The sequence below is a fragment of the Dreissena polymorpha genome, chromosome 4 (assembly GCF_020536995.1).
Source record: "Dreissena polymorpha isolate Duluth1 chromosome 4, UMN_Dpol_1.0, whole genome shotgun sequence".
NCBI classification, from domain to species: Eukaryota; Metazoa; Mollusca; class Bivalvia; order Myida; family Dreissenidae; genus Dreissena; species Dreissena polymorpha.
In genome coordinates, this window is record NC_068358.1 from 82,392,762 (window position 1) to 82,408,894 (window position 16,133).

The 16,133-nt window shown below is 35.2% G+C and overlaps 1 protein-coding gene across 1 annotated transcript; it reads left to right on the forward strand.

Annotated features, from left to right (window-relative positions):
• Window positions 1-530: 530 nt before the first annotated feature.
• LOC127877627 (protein rolling stone-like) lies at window positions 531-15,132 on the forward strand. The gene is made up of 5 exons (XM_052423698.1): window positions 531-693; window positions 8,219-8,454; window positions 8,874-9,084; window positions 10,110-10,226; window positions 12,042-15,132. The coding sequence occupies exons 2-5, from the start codon at window positions 8,245-8,247 to the stop codon at window positions 12,425-12,427; spliced, it is 924 nt and encodes a 307-aa protein (XP_052279658.1). The 5' UTR covers window positions 531-693; window positions 8,219-8,244; the 3' UTR covers window positions 12,428-15,132.
• The last annotated feature ends 1,001 nt before the right edge of the window (window positions 15,133-16,133 follow it).

Here is a 16,133-nt window from a genome sequence, read left to right on the forward strand (position 1 = left end):
ACATCAAATATAATACCAAATTTCCCAGCACAATTATAGAACTAGTAACCAAAGTATAACATAGACAGCAAAATGACTTATGATACCAATTAACACAATAATAGCACTTATATACGTTTTTGCAATAATTTCGTTAAGAATTGCTAAATAACCGACAAAAAACATAAATGGAACATACCAAACAAATACTCATCATTTACACCTTTAATCAAACGTAATATTTAACAAACAAACCGACAATCGATGCAATAAAAGCCGGCACAATTTTACAATTAAAACAATTACATACATTGGTAACAGTTTGTAAAACAATAATGGTTTTCAATTAATTTCATTTTATCATCAATAATCAAAAGCAATACAAAGGAACAATCCGACAACACAATATATATCATTTTGAACACCATTATTCAATCATACACCCTAGTTAATAGGTGTAATAAAATATGGGGCCGAATGAGCCTGGTCGATTTGGGGCCGAATAAGCTTGGGGCCGAAAAAGCCTGAAATTTCGGACTGGGCCGAAAGAGCTTGGGGCCGAAAGTGCCTGCTACCAAATTTTAAAGGTCAAGGACTACAAAAGGATTTCCGTTAGTCAAACTTCTTCGTCGGATCTGATATTGAGACATTTTTAATTGGAATACATGTGGCCCTGGGCCAGAGAGACTTGCAAAAAGTCAATCTAGTCTTTTGGTACGTTGATTTGACGGACTTCTAAAATGTTTACGTATTTCTAAAATATCACATAATTTCGCGACAGGATTTTTGTTTGAGGGGGTGGCACTGGGATATTAATAATTAAACCATTACTTACCGTTCAAAACATACAAAAAATGCACTGATGTTTTAGTTAGTGTTTTGCAAAGACACATTTACAAAACACTTACAACAACATTAATGTAGTCTTCACTTGCATAACAAGATCTCGGGTGAAAAAAATGACTTTCGGTTTAATGTGTTTAACAAGTTTCATCACTTCTACCATAAGATCTATAAATACATATTATTGATCTTTCCTTCTACACTTATACTTTTTAAAATGTGTTCAGACAATTTAAATTTGTACAACAGTCTTTTTAGGGGTTTTACATGGGTACCAGCACAGGAGTTTGAAATTTTATCAATATAGCTAATCTTTAGCCATTAGATTAGCTATATTGATAAAATTTCAAACTCCTGTTGTACGAGTTTGGATTATTGTGAAAATACAAAGCTCAGACAGGGGATTGAATCTAGTTCCACGACCTCCAGAGTGGTAGTCAGACACTTTAGCCATGTCCCTTAAAAGCTAGCCAAACAGCAAGGTTGTTAGAAGTGACCTTAAATCACTTCACTCCTCCCCCTCTCAATGTTTCAAGGCCCCAGACACTTTTGCTATAAGTGTCGACCGCTACACCAGCAGCTCCCTGAAATCATAACACAAAGCTCAAACCCATTTGCATGTTCACAGTTCATGTTTGCCTCGTGCGATTGTTGGAAAAATACCAAGCTCAAGCGGAGGGTTTAGCCTCCAGAGTTGTAGTAAGACACTTTAACCATGTCACTAAAGAGCTAGCCCAACACTCGGCAACAGCAAGACTGTTAGAATTGACCTTAAATCACTGCAGGATGTACAACTTTGCTTGATGTCTACCTGACAGTGTTTTACATATTTGCTGGATATTACAATTTACGCATCGCCTTTTGCTGTTTCCACTAGTGGCAATATTCCAACTCCCAGTTATTTATCCTCTGGATCGCTGGGAGTGGCAACTGATAACCGCTTTTAATTACAATTTTAATGGAAAAAATTGCCACCTGGAATACAGATGGCACTTTAATCGGTAATATAAGCAACATACACTATTTTCTGGCATAAATAAATATCATAAATATATAAAAAATGCGTAAATAAAAACAATTTACATGATATGGCAGGGGTTTTTTTTACTAAGAAAGTGACGCCGATATACGGCGTCTTCCCCTACCAGAATTTTTCCCCTAAAACTACCATTTCCCCTCCAAAAATATAATTGTTCACCAAAATATAATATTTTACCCTCAAAGAAATGTTTTTTTTCTTTTGGGAAGTCAACACTTATCCAATTTGTACCATGTACAACGATCTCGCTCTCTCTCTCTCCCGACGAACACTCAAATCTGGGAATCCCAGTGATTCTATATATAGCTCTTAAATTACGGGCAACTAATCGTATTAATCATGTGACTATTTTACTAGATTCAGTCTTGCGCGCGAAGGGTGTTTTGTCAATTAATTACCAGAAACCAGTCGATTTTTCATCCGGTTATGTGAAAGCCAAGATATAAACGTTAAAAGAGAAAAGAGTCTCATAATTGGCGTTCATACACGAACAAAATAAAACGTTCGGACTCGGAAAATATTTATTGCGTTGACGCTTTTTAAGAATGAATCATCAAAAACCGTTGAAACCCAGCAGGATTCGGAGGTACATGTAATCAACATCGATTAATACTGTCGGATTATTGTGAAAGTGAAAGTAGACAATCGGCAGCTGCCGCACCTTTCCCTTCCAATACTGTAGCAGATCTAGATCGTCAACCCATTCATCATGAAATTGAAATCACAATATTGACATCGTTCCCCGGCCCCAGTTGAAAACATTTCCCATTATTAGATCTACCCCTGCAACTTTATTTAGGACTTTGACTTTAATATCATACTTGTTCATGTGTTTAAGAACAAAACAGTCAGAGACATGCCTCTTTTTCTAAAAAAAAACCTGATGTCTGTAGGCGAGTTATAGACATTGAAATGAACAGTTTTTATTTTTTCCCCAAATATGTCTCTTTCGCGCTCGATTTTCCCCTTTTACCCAGCGTCCAGCGTCTTCCCCTTTTTTAAAAAAACCCTGTATGGTGTGCTCCAATAATAATGACATTAATCCAAAGTTTCAAGTGTGTCAACAGATCATGAAAATGTGTAAGTTTTTGTGATGGACAACACCAAATATTCCCAAGTAGAAAATACAATATGAACTCTCCAGAATCCTCTGCATGATAGATCTTATGTCTAATCAACCAATCGTAATACATCAACTATCTCCGGAACCTTCATTAGATTGAATAAAGTGTCCATTCAAAACTTGGGCTTTGGGTTTGAGAATGTTTTTTTAAATCAAGTTTTTGTTTTGAGTATTTTTTCCACAAATAACACGCACATTGATGCTATGGTAACAGGTATTGTGTTTGTTACAATGTATTCAGTTGATTGAACTTGATTTTAATTATAGAAATAAGTGAGCCATAATTTTTTACATGAGAAAAGTCAAAATCAGGAAAAACTTTGAGCTGTACGTTAGTACTCATAAAACTTAAAAGCGCAAAGCATTGAAGAAGCACTACTGTTTCCACTTAACTTTTACGCTGTAAACAATCTTAATTTGTTAACATATAATTATTGCAACAATACCATGTGTCATCAAAACATAGTATGATGCCCTCTCTAATTATTGTTCATCATATTTAACTGATTTTGCCCTTTTCAAATAATGTTTGTATTGTTTAAACAAACAAAATTAAATATATGAATTTAGTTTAAATCCATACATATGCATATAGCTTAACAGCTTTCATAATTTATGGCAAAACAAAACTCGGGACTTGTCACTTTAACAGATTATCAGATATCCTTTTTTAAAGACAATCAGTCTGCATGTACTGCTTTCCTTTTGCTCCTGCTAAATTATAATTGTGTAGTGCTAGAGTTTTAAACAGTCCTGTGTATTTGTCTGTTAAAGGCTTTAAAATTAAACTGAATTAAACATTTGTTAACATATTTGATGATAAGTGGGTATGATTTGTTTGTCTGTTGCAAAACAATGAGCTGATGCCTTTTTATCAAATAATGTTAATCATTTTCATTTTTTAAATTTTGTATGTTTTCGAAACAATAAAGGCCTGATTGAACTAGTCTAGCCGCAAATACATTATATATGAAATATATATAATTTCAAAGTCTGGATGATAATTCCACCATCATCCAGCTTAGTTTTGGTCGTTTCAGGAAGGTTTTCTGTTAACAGGCAACAGAAAAGGGTAAATCCCGATCTGAAAGTGGGAAAATTAAAACAACACAGTACACTACTACTGTATTTGACTCTACATTGCATTGGCACTATACCACTAGTTTATAGATCTATATGCTTTGAGTTATAGATATATTTAGCAATACTCTCATGAATCAAACTATAATAACACACTACTGAAAAAGAATTAGTCTTTGTAATCAATAAAGAGGAAGAATTACATCTTGCTTTCTATTGTTATGTCGTAAAATTAGGAAATACCATTGCATTTGACTTTTCAAAATTCAAGGTCAAACAAATTAAGTTGTCTCCAATAACAATACTTACATAAGGATGTATGTCATTAAAATATAGTACATGTATAAATTGTAACAGAATTCTTTTGTCTCGATCATCAGCCTGACATAATATTATTACATTTAAGTGTAAAGATAATATTTTATTGTATGGTCATTATGTATTTTAAAAAGGGAACATATCAAAGTATATTAGCTGCAAAGTGACTAACTTTAATTTAGTCCTTTTTTTTCGATATAAAAAATTCCGTAATTTGCCACTTTTATTGATTAAAAAAAATCCCAATATGACCAGACTCCTTTTCCCAAAATGGCTAGAAAACTCCCTGAACAAGGTACCTATACCACGTGACTTTTTAAGATCTGGGCCCTCCACTTAATCCCATTAAAAATGGTGAAATATTTAAAAAGACATCATTAAAAATGTTAACTGGGTCGCGCTTTATTCTCCCAACACAGATCCGAAAAAGTCACGTGGTATAGGCACCGTGCTGAACTACCCCAATTATTTTCATTGTTCCTTGACATATTCTTTCATATTTTGCATACTTGTTAACCAACATGACCCCAACCTATAAACAAGAGCAGACAACTCTATCAAGCATGTTGTCATAATTATGGCCCCTTTTCCACTAAGAATATGCAGCAAATGTTAAAGTTTTCGTTGTACCCCATTTATTTTCATTTTCCCTTGACATATTGCTTTCATATTTTGCATACTTGTTTACCAACATCACCCCAACCTATAAACAAGAGCAGACAACTCTATCAAGCATTTTGTCATAATTATTGCCCCTTTTATACTTGGAATATGCATATTATTGATAAATCTATGTTAAAGTTTGCATACATAACCCCAAATATTTCCTATATCCTTTGACATATTGCTTTTATATGTTGCATACTTGTTTACCAACATGACCCAACCTATAAACAAGAGCAGACCACTGTATCAAGCATTTTGACATAATATGGCCCCATTTACACTTAGATAATTGAACATTTTGCTTAAATTGCCTTAACTTCTTTATTTATGATCACATTTTATTATTACTTTGACAAAACAACACTTACCTGAATACCACAATGGATTCCACCCAAACAATACCCCACATACCCCACGCCCCCAACCTCCCCCCCCCCCCCATTTTGTTTTAAACATCATCTAATAAATTACCACACCCCACATTATACCCTCCTCTCGTCCCCCTACCCCCCCCCCCCCCCCCCCCCACCAAAAAAATAAATATTTTTTTTCCTTTTTTAAATTTTGAAAGATCGTCTTATAAATGACCACATCCCACATTTTACCCCCTCTCAACCCCCCCCCCCCCCCCCCCAAAAAAAAAATATTTTTTTTCCCATGATGGCTTTCGTTACACTGTCAAGCACTCGAATAGTTGAGTGCGCTGTCCTCAGACAGCTCTTGTTACGTAACTTCCTGTCTAATAACTTTGTCATATACTGGTTTTGATGGATTTAAAACTAACTAAAAATCTCAGCCATCATAAGGCGACATTGTACTTGTAGCACCAATAGTCACTAGCTCAAGTTTGAAGGTCACACTTGGAGGTAAAATGTCAAAATAGGCCAAAACAATAGCCTGATAAATGCTTGTCTCAGCCATAATTATGTCATGATGCATTTTTAGCTCGACTATTATATATGAAATATATATAGTGGAGCTATCTTCTCATCCCGGCGTAGGCGTTAGCGTTTGCAGTGGCGTTAGCGTGCAAATGTTAAAGTTTGCGTACTACCCCAAATATTTTCAATGTCCCTTGACATATTGCTTTCATATTTTGCATATTTCTTTACCAACATGACACCAACCTATAAACAAGAGCACACAACTCTTTCAAGCATTTTGTAATCATTATAGCTCCTTTTCCACTTAGAATATGCAGCAAATGTTAAAGTTTGCGTACTACCCCAATTATTTTCAATGTCCCTTGACATATTGCTTTCATATTTTGCATACTTCTTTACCAACATGACCCCAACCTATACACAAGAGCAGACAACTCTATCAAGCATTTTGTAATAATTATGGCCCCTTTTCCACTTAGAATATACTTATTATTGATAAATCTATGTTAAAGTTTGGGTACCACCTCAAATATTTTCAATGTCCCTTGACCTGTTGCTTTCATATTTTGCAAACTTCTTTACCAACATGACCCCAATCTAGAAACAAGAGCAGACAACTGTATCAAGCATTTTGTAAGAATAATGGCCCTTTTTCCATTATAATATGCATATTACTTTAGTTACATTGCCTTAACTTCTTTATTTATGATCAGATTTTATTAATACTTTGACAAAACAACACTTACCTGAATACCACAATGGATTCAACCAAAACAATACCCCACGCCCTTTTTTTCCTTTTTTTTTTTTTTTGAAAGATTAACTTATAAATGACCACACCCCACATTATACCCCCCTCTCACCCCCCAACCCCCCTCTCCAAAAAGAATCCCTTTTTTATGTCCCCCACTATAGTAGTGGGGGACATATTGTTTTTGCCCTGTCTGTTGGTCTTTTTGCGCCAACTTTAACATTTTGCAATAACTTTTGCTATATTGAAGATAGCAACTTCATATTTGGCATGCATGTGTATCTCATGAAGCTGCACATTTTGAGTGGTGAAAGGTCAAGGTCATCCTTCAAGGTCAGAGGTCAAAAATATGTGGCCAAAATCGCTCATTTTATGAATACTTTTGCAATATTGAAGATAGCAACTTGATATTTGGCATGCATGTGTATCTCATGGAGCTGCACATTTTGAGTGGTGAATTGTCAAGGTCAAGGTCATCCTTCAAGGTCAGAGGTCAAATATATGTGTCCCAAATCGCTTATTTTATAAATACTTTTGCAATATTGAAGATAGCAACTTGATATTTGGCATGCATGTGCATCTCATGGAGCTGCACATTTTGAGTGGTGAAAGGTCAAGGTCAAGGGCATCCTTCAAGGTCAGAGGTCAAATATATGTGGCCCAAATAGCTTATTTTATGAATGCTTTTGCAATATTGAAGATAGCAACTTGATATTTGGCATGCATGTGTATCTCATGGAGCTGCACATTTTGAGTGGTGAAAGGTCAAGGTCATCCTTCACAAGGTCAAGGTCATCCTTCAAGGTCAAACGTCATATAGGGGGACATTGTGTTTCACAAACACATCTTGTTTAATTTTGAAAGATCGTCTATTAAATTATTGAATATGAACAATTTCCCCATGATGGCTTACGTTATACTGTCAAGCACTCTAATAGTCAAGCGCACTGTCCTCTGACAGCTCTTGTTTTACAACAAAGTAAATGTAAATATTATAAGGTGACATGTCATCAGTTCTAAACAGTGTGTCGCCTGTAACAATAGACTCCTTACCTCAAAGGTCAAGGACACATGTAGAGGTCAAAAGTCTAATTTGGCCATAAAATAGATTGAATAATTTCTTTCAAGCCCGGGTCACCCATAACTTTGCCATATGTTTATGGATTTTTAAATATTGTGCATAATTTTTTATAATCACAACACAATGTGTTGCAGGTGACAGCTGTCTCCCATCTTAATGTTCATGTACATGTAACACATATAGGCCAAAGGTCAAATTGGACCATAAAACAATTCAGCTTGTTTCTGGAGTCAGAGGAGTTTTAGTGCCTTATGTACACATTTCTTGTTTAACTAGGTATTTGTTACATTTCTCATATTGCCTAACTATGAAATTGAGCTAAATAAAAAAGCAGCTATCATGTTGTTCATTGAAACTTTACCATGACAAAAGTAATAACATTATCATATGTCATTGTTACATGTGTATTTACTCTAAAAAAATTATGATTAAAGATTCTACTGGTATATTTCAGGTCAGAGACAAATTAATTTTTTGAACATGATGATCAAAATCTCATTGCGCCTGGTGAGGGCCACACAGGAAGGCATGGCTCTGCTACATCAGTTTCTGCGTACATACACACGCTACGCCTTCTACTCTTTCCGGGACCGCAAAGGCCGCCAGAGTGAGAACAGCAAGCCAGTTCACCTAGACGGGCCCAAACACAGCCTTATGTACAGCAACGTGGAGGACTTTGTGCTGAGCCAGGTACACTCATTTTGAGCGTGAATTATCCAGTTTTATACAGAGTTATATATTGTGTTTTTGTTAAGTAATATTCATCTTTATTATTGGCTATTATAATTGTTTCAAAATTGGTTGTTATTTAAAACGAAAGCAATTTGGATTTTTGAAATTTGGGGTCAGAATTCCGCCACATTCCCATATTTGAACAAACCCCAATCCACAGTTTATTGACTTAATCACAAATTGTCGCACAGTTTTAAAAAATTATGTCCAAAACCTTTGATGACCGAAATCAAGTCATTGTAAAAGTATCCTAGATGTAGTTTTTGAAAGCAGCAGACTCTTCAATAACTGTCAATGATTCACCAACAGAGTTTGGTTCTTTTGTTGCAGCCTACTTTCAGTTACACTGTAATATGTAGTTTTATGATTGTTTTCAGTGGAGTGACAATCCCTTGCCTTACGCCATCTACCGCACATGTGCTGCTGCCTTTTTCTTTCTGATGACATTCTATGCAGCCCTGTTTGGGCCTGTTGGAGGGAAGTTCATGATCATGCTCACATATTGGTCTTTCAATATCCTAGTTGTCAGCCAGATTGTACGAGCTGTTAATTGTTGGCATTACATCGATCTCAAGAAAAGAGGAGAAGGTAAGAGTGTGAATATATACATGTATATAAAGACAATGTATTTGAAATTGGGAAAATTATAAGTATCTTGATTGGTGGAAAACATTTGTAAGTTATAGATGGTTAGACATATGGATGTGAGCTGTAACAGTTAATGCATCTTTTTGTTCTGTAATGTTAATTATTATAATTTTAATATTATAAGCAAACAAAAATTGCATTAGAAAGGTTGAAAACAAAACTGATGTGTTATCATGTATTCATTGCTCTTACTCCTACAAGAGAAAGCGTAAAAACTTTATTCTACATATCATTAAATGATAGCTCCAATGTTCTTGATGCTCTGTTAAAAGCTGATTTTAGTAAGAGATATTTGATATGGTTTTGGGTGAGGTCTTCAAAATTGCTATTTAGCCAACATTTTTAAATGTCACTCAAATACATCTTAAGTTTATACCATGTTATATATATCACTAAAAAATCAAAATCTTTTGTAAATTCAATAAATGCCATGTACTATTTCTTTTAATCTCATTCAGAAAATATATAAATATTATGTAAAAAAAATATCTATGTCTATGTCTAATTTCTTAAGTTTTGAATTTGCCATATGATTTCCGTTCAGTCCTTGAATATTCAATACACCTATCACATGTTATATCATATAATATAACTACTGGTATGTTGAGAGTGAGAATTGCATGGATCAGTGATTTTTTTTGCTTTAATTTGGTTGGTTTTTAAGTTGGGTTTTTTTGGGAAATTTTGGTCAGATTTTTGGGGAAAAAAACGTGTATTTTTGCCATTGGGAAGCAGCCGAAAATCGGCTGTAAATTTGAGCAAAAAAAATCACTGTGGATGATGGTATTATTTGGTTTAAATAAAATTAAATCTAATACCCGGTATGTTGAATATAAATAATTGTCTCTAGGTTGTCAAATAGATAGGATAATCTCCAGATATAATTGTTTATTGACCAATATGCATAAACAGCTTTATTTTACTGTTATAACGTTTTTCATTTTATCTTCATCATTCTATTGTAGATGTACATGAACGACTACGAAACAAGAGACGGATAAAGGTTCAATGGCTGCTGCACAACCTGGCCAGTGACTCTGCTCCACTTGTGTCTGTTCTCTTCTGGACTATAGCTTATGATGGTAATTACAACAGTGTTGATAACAATTTGTTTGCAACCACCAGTAGGAAGAGGGATTATGAAGAAATCACTTGGTCCTGTAAAATGTCCGTCTATCTGTCTTAAACAAAACTTGTCACGATTTATGTTCTCCATGCATGAAATTATTGCGAAATTCTTAGCGTAATTATTGATTGTCATGAGACAGCGTTTTTTTGGCGAGAACCATAAGGCCAATATATTACTCAGAGGTCTAAGATCAAAATGCAGAACTTTTTTTACTGTGGAAAAAAGGCTTTTCATGCCCCCGGTAGAGTGGCATATAGCAGTTGAACTGTCCGTCAGTCAGTATGTCAGTATGTGTTTATGTCAGTCTGTCCGTCCGTCCGGGAAAAAAAATTAACATTGGCCATAACTTTTTCACTATTGAAGATAGCAACTTGATATTTGGCATGCATGTGTATCTCATGGATCTGAACATTTTGAGTGGTGAAAGGTGAAGGTCATCCTTCAAGGTCAAATGTCAAATATATGGCGTCTGTCCGTCCGAAAACTTTAACATTGGCCATAACTTTTTTAATATTGAAGATAGCAACTTGATATTGGCATGCATGTGTATCTCATAAAGCTGCACATTTTGAGTGGTGGAAGTTCAAGGTCAAGGTCATCCTTCAAGGTCAAAGGTCAACAAAAAAATCAAAGCGGCATTCTCATAAAGCTGCACATTTTGAGTGGTGGAAGTTCAAGGTCAAGGTCATCCTTCAAGGTCAAAGGGAAAAAAAATCAAACCGGCGTTCTCATGAAGCTGCACATTTTGAGTGGTGGAAGTTCAAGGTCAAGGTCATCCTTCAAGGTCAAGGTCATCCTTCAAGGTCAAAGGTAAAAACAATAATTCAAAGCGGCGTTCTCATGAAGCTGCACATTTTGAGTGTTGGAAGTTCAAGGTCAAGGTCATCCTTCTAGGTCAAAGGTCAAAAAAAAATAATTCATAGCAGCGTTCTTATGAAGCTGCACATTTTGAGTGGTGGAAGTTCAAAGTCAAGGTCATCCTTCAAGGTCAGGGTCATCCTAAAACAGTTATTTGACCTTCAAGGTCAAAGGTCAACAAAAAAATCAAAGCGGCGTTCTCATGAAGCTGCACATTTTGAGTGGTGGAAGTTCAAGGTCAAGGTCCTCCTTCAAGGTCCTCCTTCAAGGTCAAGGTCCTCCTTCAAGGTCAAAGGTCAAAAAAAATTATTCAAAGCAGCGTTCTTATGAATTGCATTGCACATTTTGAGTGGTGGAAGGTCAAGGTCATCCTTCAAGGTCTAAGGTCAAAAAAATAAATAAAGTTCAAAGCGGCGCAATAGGGGGCATTGTGTTTCTGACGAACACATCTCTTGTTGCTCTTTAACTTCCCCCTAGCATTTAAAAATAACCTTGGCAAGTGTTTTGTTATTACATTTCATGATTGGAGTATGAGATATAGTTATTTAATGATCCTTCTTGGGTTAACATTTTGGTTGGGTGGCGTAAAGATCAAGGTCAACTATTTAAAATTAAAGGTTTCTGCTCAGTAACTTGTGTTCATATATTCAATTGAACATTTAAATATAAATGTATATGTACTGATAAGTGGAAGAGGTGCTCAAAATATACAAGTGATTTCCACCCAAGAAATTAAGAATGTATAGATATCAAAATCTAACAATAAATTACACTATTTTGCAAAATGTCAATACATTACTCACATTTAATACTGTATCTTTTCTCAGCTACTTGCATTTATCAAGAATAGCTAAGCTTTGCCAAGTTTCAGAATATTATGCTACTGGTATGTTTGCTATGTGTATTCCAGGCAGTGGATTGACAGTAATTAACTGCACAGTTCATGGTCTGAACGCCATGTTTGTCCTGCTGGACATCTTGATATCGCGTACGCCAGTTCGCATGCTGCACCTGTACCAGTGCTCCTGCCTGGGTATCCTCTACACCCTCTTCAGTTACGTGTACCACCTGTGCGGGGGGACCAACCACAAGGATGAGCCATACATCTACAAGCCACTAGACTACGCCAACAACTTCCGAATGGCCATTTCCACTGCCCTGATGTCCATCTTCCTAGTAGCACCTCTGATACACTGCTGGATATTTTTCCTGTACAGATTTAGGCTTTTTATACACCGGTACCTGAGAGCTGTGGAGAAGAGATCGGACCACCCGGCCAAGGAAAAAGCTATGTAACTGCTGGGATATTAACTATGAGTGATTTATATTTACAGCCTTCCATGTGCCTCTTAAAATTAGATTGTTGAAGGTATTATCATTTACACCCTCATCAATTAAAATGTGAATGAGTGTCTATATTCTAATTTGCCAGTACAGGTTCTTCAGTTGGCAATTTAAGTTTTAGGAAACTGTTTATAGTCACTACAAAAGTAATTTTACTTTAACATCACATTAAAATGCCCACAATTAGCCTAATTAATGCAAAGCACACTTTAATCAGAAATCAATATTGTTTTGTGTGTGTTTTAAGAGCCAATAAGTTATTGTATTGGAAAAAAAAGCATTATGTAATGTATGATAAAAGTATGATGTTATATATCTTGCCACGCATGTTGTCTTACAATCAGATGTTGTTAGTGCCCCATGTTTTTTCACTTGTGAGGATTGAGGTTTCCCCTCATTCCATCCACAGGTGGTTAGCGTGTGGCTATGATATTAATTAGTGAAAACATCATTTTGAATGATAAATAATCATATTATAACGAAAAATTAACTTTTCTGAAAAAAAAAATATTTCACTATCAAATATATATATAACAAGGTATGCAACTCAAAATCAGCCCAAAACGGGGTGCATCGCTTTGAACAGCCATATCTTCATAAATTTTGCAGCGATTTTCACGATCTCGGTCTTATTCAACGCAGAAATGAATTTCCTTTCTGGAAATGTATATGTCTTGCAATATTTTAACAAATGCTGGGTCAACTTTTAAGAAATAACACGATACACAACACGCATGACCCAGTTGACAGTGATCATGCTGTCTTTAAGACTGAAATCTTCACGGAGTAAAGGGCAACTTCCCTACAAAGTTCATGTAGTTCGATACCAAAATTCAATAAAACGTATGAAAAAACATTATTACCGTTCTTGTCGTTACATTCTGCATCAAGACTAACTGTCCAGCGCCGTTTGAAACCTTTGTTTACATACATTTCAACTAACTGACATTTTAAACATACGAGTGATTTCATTGGTCCAATGCGGAGGTGTGTCTTTACAACTGGAGATTTCATTCATAAAGAATACATGATCACTGTCAACTGGGTCATGCGTGTTGTGTATCGTGTTATTTCTTAAAAGTTGACCCAGCATTTGTAAAAATATTGCAAGACATATACATTTCCAGAAAGGAAATTCATTTCTGCGTTGAATAAGACCGAGATCGTGAAAATCGCTGCACAATTCATGAAGATATGGCTGTTCAAAGCGATGCACCCCGTTTTGGGGTGATTTTGAGTTGCATACCTTGTTATATATATATTTGATAGTGAAATTTTTTTTTTCAGAAAAGTTAATTTTTCGTTATAATATGATTATTTATCATTCAAAATGATGTTTTCACTAATTAATATCATAGCCACACGCTAACCACCTGTGATTCCATCTGTCTGTTAGCTGAACTGGATTATGTGATATCTATAGAGGTACTGAAGATTCTTTGATAAGATCTTATTGTTTACTGATAAATTAATGGTGACATGGGGATTATGCATGACCGGTTATTTTACATAAGTCAAATGTCTGGTCACACTGTTGCACAAAATGGAACAAAACTTCATGTTGTAGTCACTCAAAATGTACATATACAAATCCTGAAACTGTTTCTACCACATGTTTGCTCCTTTTTTCTGTCAATATGTCCCTCTTTTTAACTGTTTGTCATTGTGCCTATGTGTCCATATGAATAAACTAAAATATGTCTGAAAGTACACAGTGATCATGTAACGTGGTGGCATACATGAGAGGTGATGACAGTTATTATGCATGGCTTTTAACTTCTCCAGAGGTTAAGGTCAGATAACTGTAACCAAACAAAATACAGTATATATTGCAATAATTCGAAGGTATGTTGGTTATGATTGTAAACCATGGTATACACATTTTTTAAAGATAATATGAGGTTTATGTGCAACATTTTATCCACCAGAGGTTAAACACCTTTTTTGAATGTTTAAACAAGAATTAACACTCATGACAAATGGACATGAATTGATTGTAAAATGTTACACACATACATATGAAAGGTAATATGAAACTTATAACAAAGCTGTAATTGGTTGAAGTGTTTGAATGTTTATACAGAATCTCATTGGTGATGGATATAGCATTTATATATTTCTTTTCATTCTGTTTTGGGTTTAGGTTATTTGATGTATCATAAACATCAGTTGTATTATTATAACATTTCCTCACTTCTCATTTCATTTTTAGCTCGGCTGTTTTCGGAGAAAACCCGAGCTATTGTCATGGCCAGCTCGTCGTCGGCCGTCCACCATAGGCGTCGTGCTAAAACCTTAACATTGGCTCTAAAATCAAAGTGCTTCCACCTACAACTTTGAAACTTCATATGTAGATGCACCTTGATGAGTTCTACATGCCACACCCAATTTTGGGTCACTAGGTCAAAGGTCAAGGTCACTGTGACCTCTAAAAAAAAAATCTGACAAGCTTTCGCAGCCGAGCGTTGGCACCCGTGATGTGGTGCTCTTGTTAAATATTGTTTTGACAACTGCAATCTTGTCAGGATTTAAAATATATTGACCACTACAGTGTTGTTTGTACTCTATCGTGTGTGTGGCTTTTTTCAAAACTTGTTTCTATGATTGTATTATTTACATAAATGTTTTGATCTGCCAACCACTGATCTGAAAATAAAGTTTTGTTGTTGTTTTTTTTTTATGATTTTAAAGACTGATGTGTCATTTTTGTATTCACGCAATCTCTTGGAAAAAATCAAACAATTTTAATGTTGTATGTCAAACACTATGTAAGATGCACATTCTGTGTGATGTTGTAGTAGTAATGAAATGGATACTATATTATCTTCTTGTACATTTGCCTTTTGTAAAATTCTGTATTATGCTAATTGAAGCGATTATAATGATTCTATTATTGAACTACATGTATTTGTCTCAATTCATTATTTATTTAAAACAAATTCTCTGTGTATGGCAAATTAACTGTTTAAATTGACATTCTTGTCTAATTTGATTTCACATTACTAATACAGTGCTCCAGCTAGGCCTAAATCGAAGGGCGCCGCGCCCTGCCCTCCCGAACCTCCGCCCTGCCCCCCCCGAACCTCCGCCCTGCCCCCCCCCCCCCCCCCCCCCCTCAAAAAAAAAAAAAAAATTTTTTTTTTTTTTTTTTTTTTTTTTTTTACATATGATAATTCATAAATCTCTTATTACATTGTAATTAGTTTAATCCTCATTGTAGACATTATATTTGAATGGTTTAATGATAATGGGAATAATACAATTATTTATAACATATAAATTAACATGCAAATAAAAGCATTCCAGAAACACCCGCGCGCTCGAACGTGCCCTTTTCACAAAATACTGCGCGTCGAAAGTGCCCTTTTCACAAAATACTGCGCGTCGAAAGTGCCCTTTTGACAAAAAAGCCACCCTGCCCTTTTCAAATTCTAGCTGGAGCACTGTAATAAATGTGTATCCATGCAACTTGTACCTATATTTGCTGCATTTTTCAGTTGCAAGTTTATCACATGAACACTTAATTGTTATTTGGTGCAAATAAATCAAAATTACACAAAATGGATTTGTTTTTATATATATAAATATATATATATATATATCAGGCATTTCCCCAGGCTTATGGACAGGCACAGCGGCAAGGCAGCATTGAAGGGAG

Coding starts and splice junctions, on each gene's coding strand:
- LOC127877627 (XM_052423698.1), top strand. CDS start 8,245: ATGATGATCAAAATCTCATTGCGCCTGGTGAGGGCCACACAGGAAGGC. Junction 9,085..10,109: donor TCTCAAGAAAAGAGGAGAAG/GTAAGAGTGTGA, acceptor ATTCTATTGTAG/ATGTACATGAACGACTACGA. Junction 10,227..12,041: donor CTGGACTATAGCTTATGATG/GTAATTACAACA, acceptor TGTGTATTCCAG/GCAGTGGATTGACAGTAATT.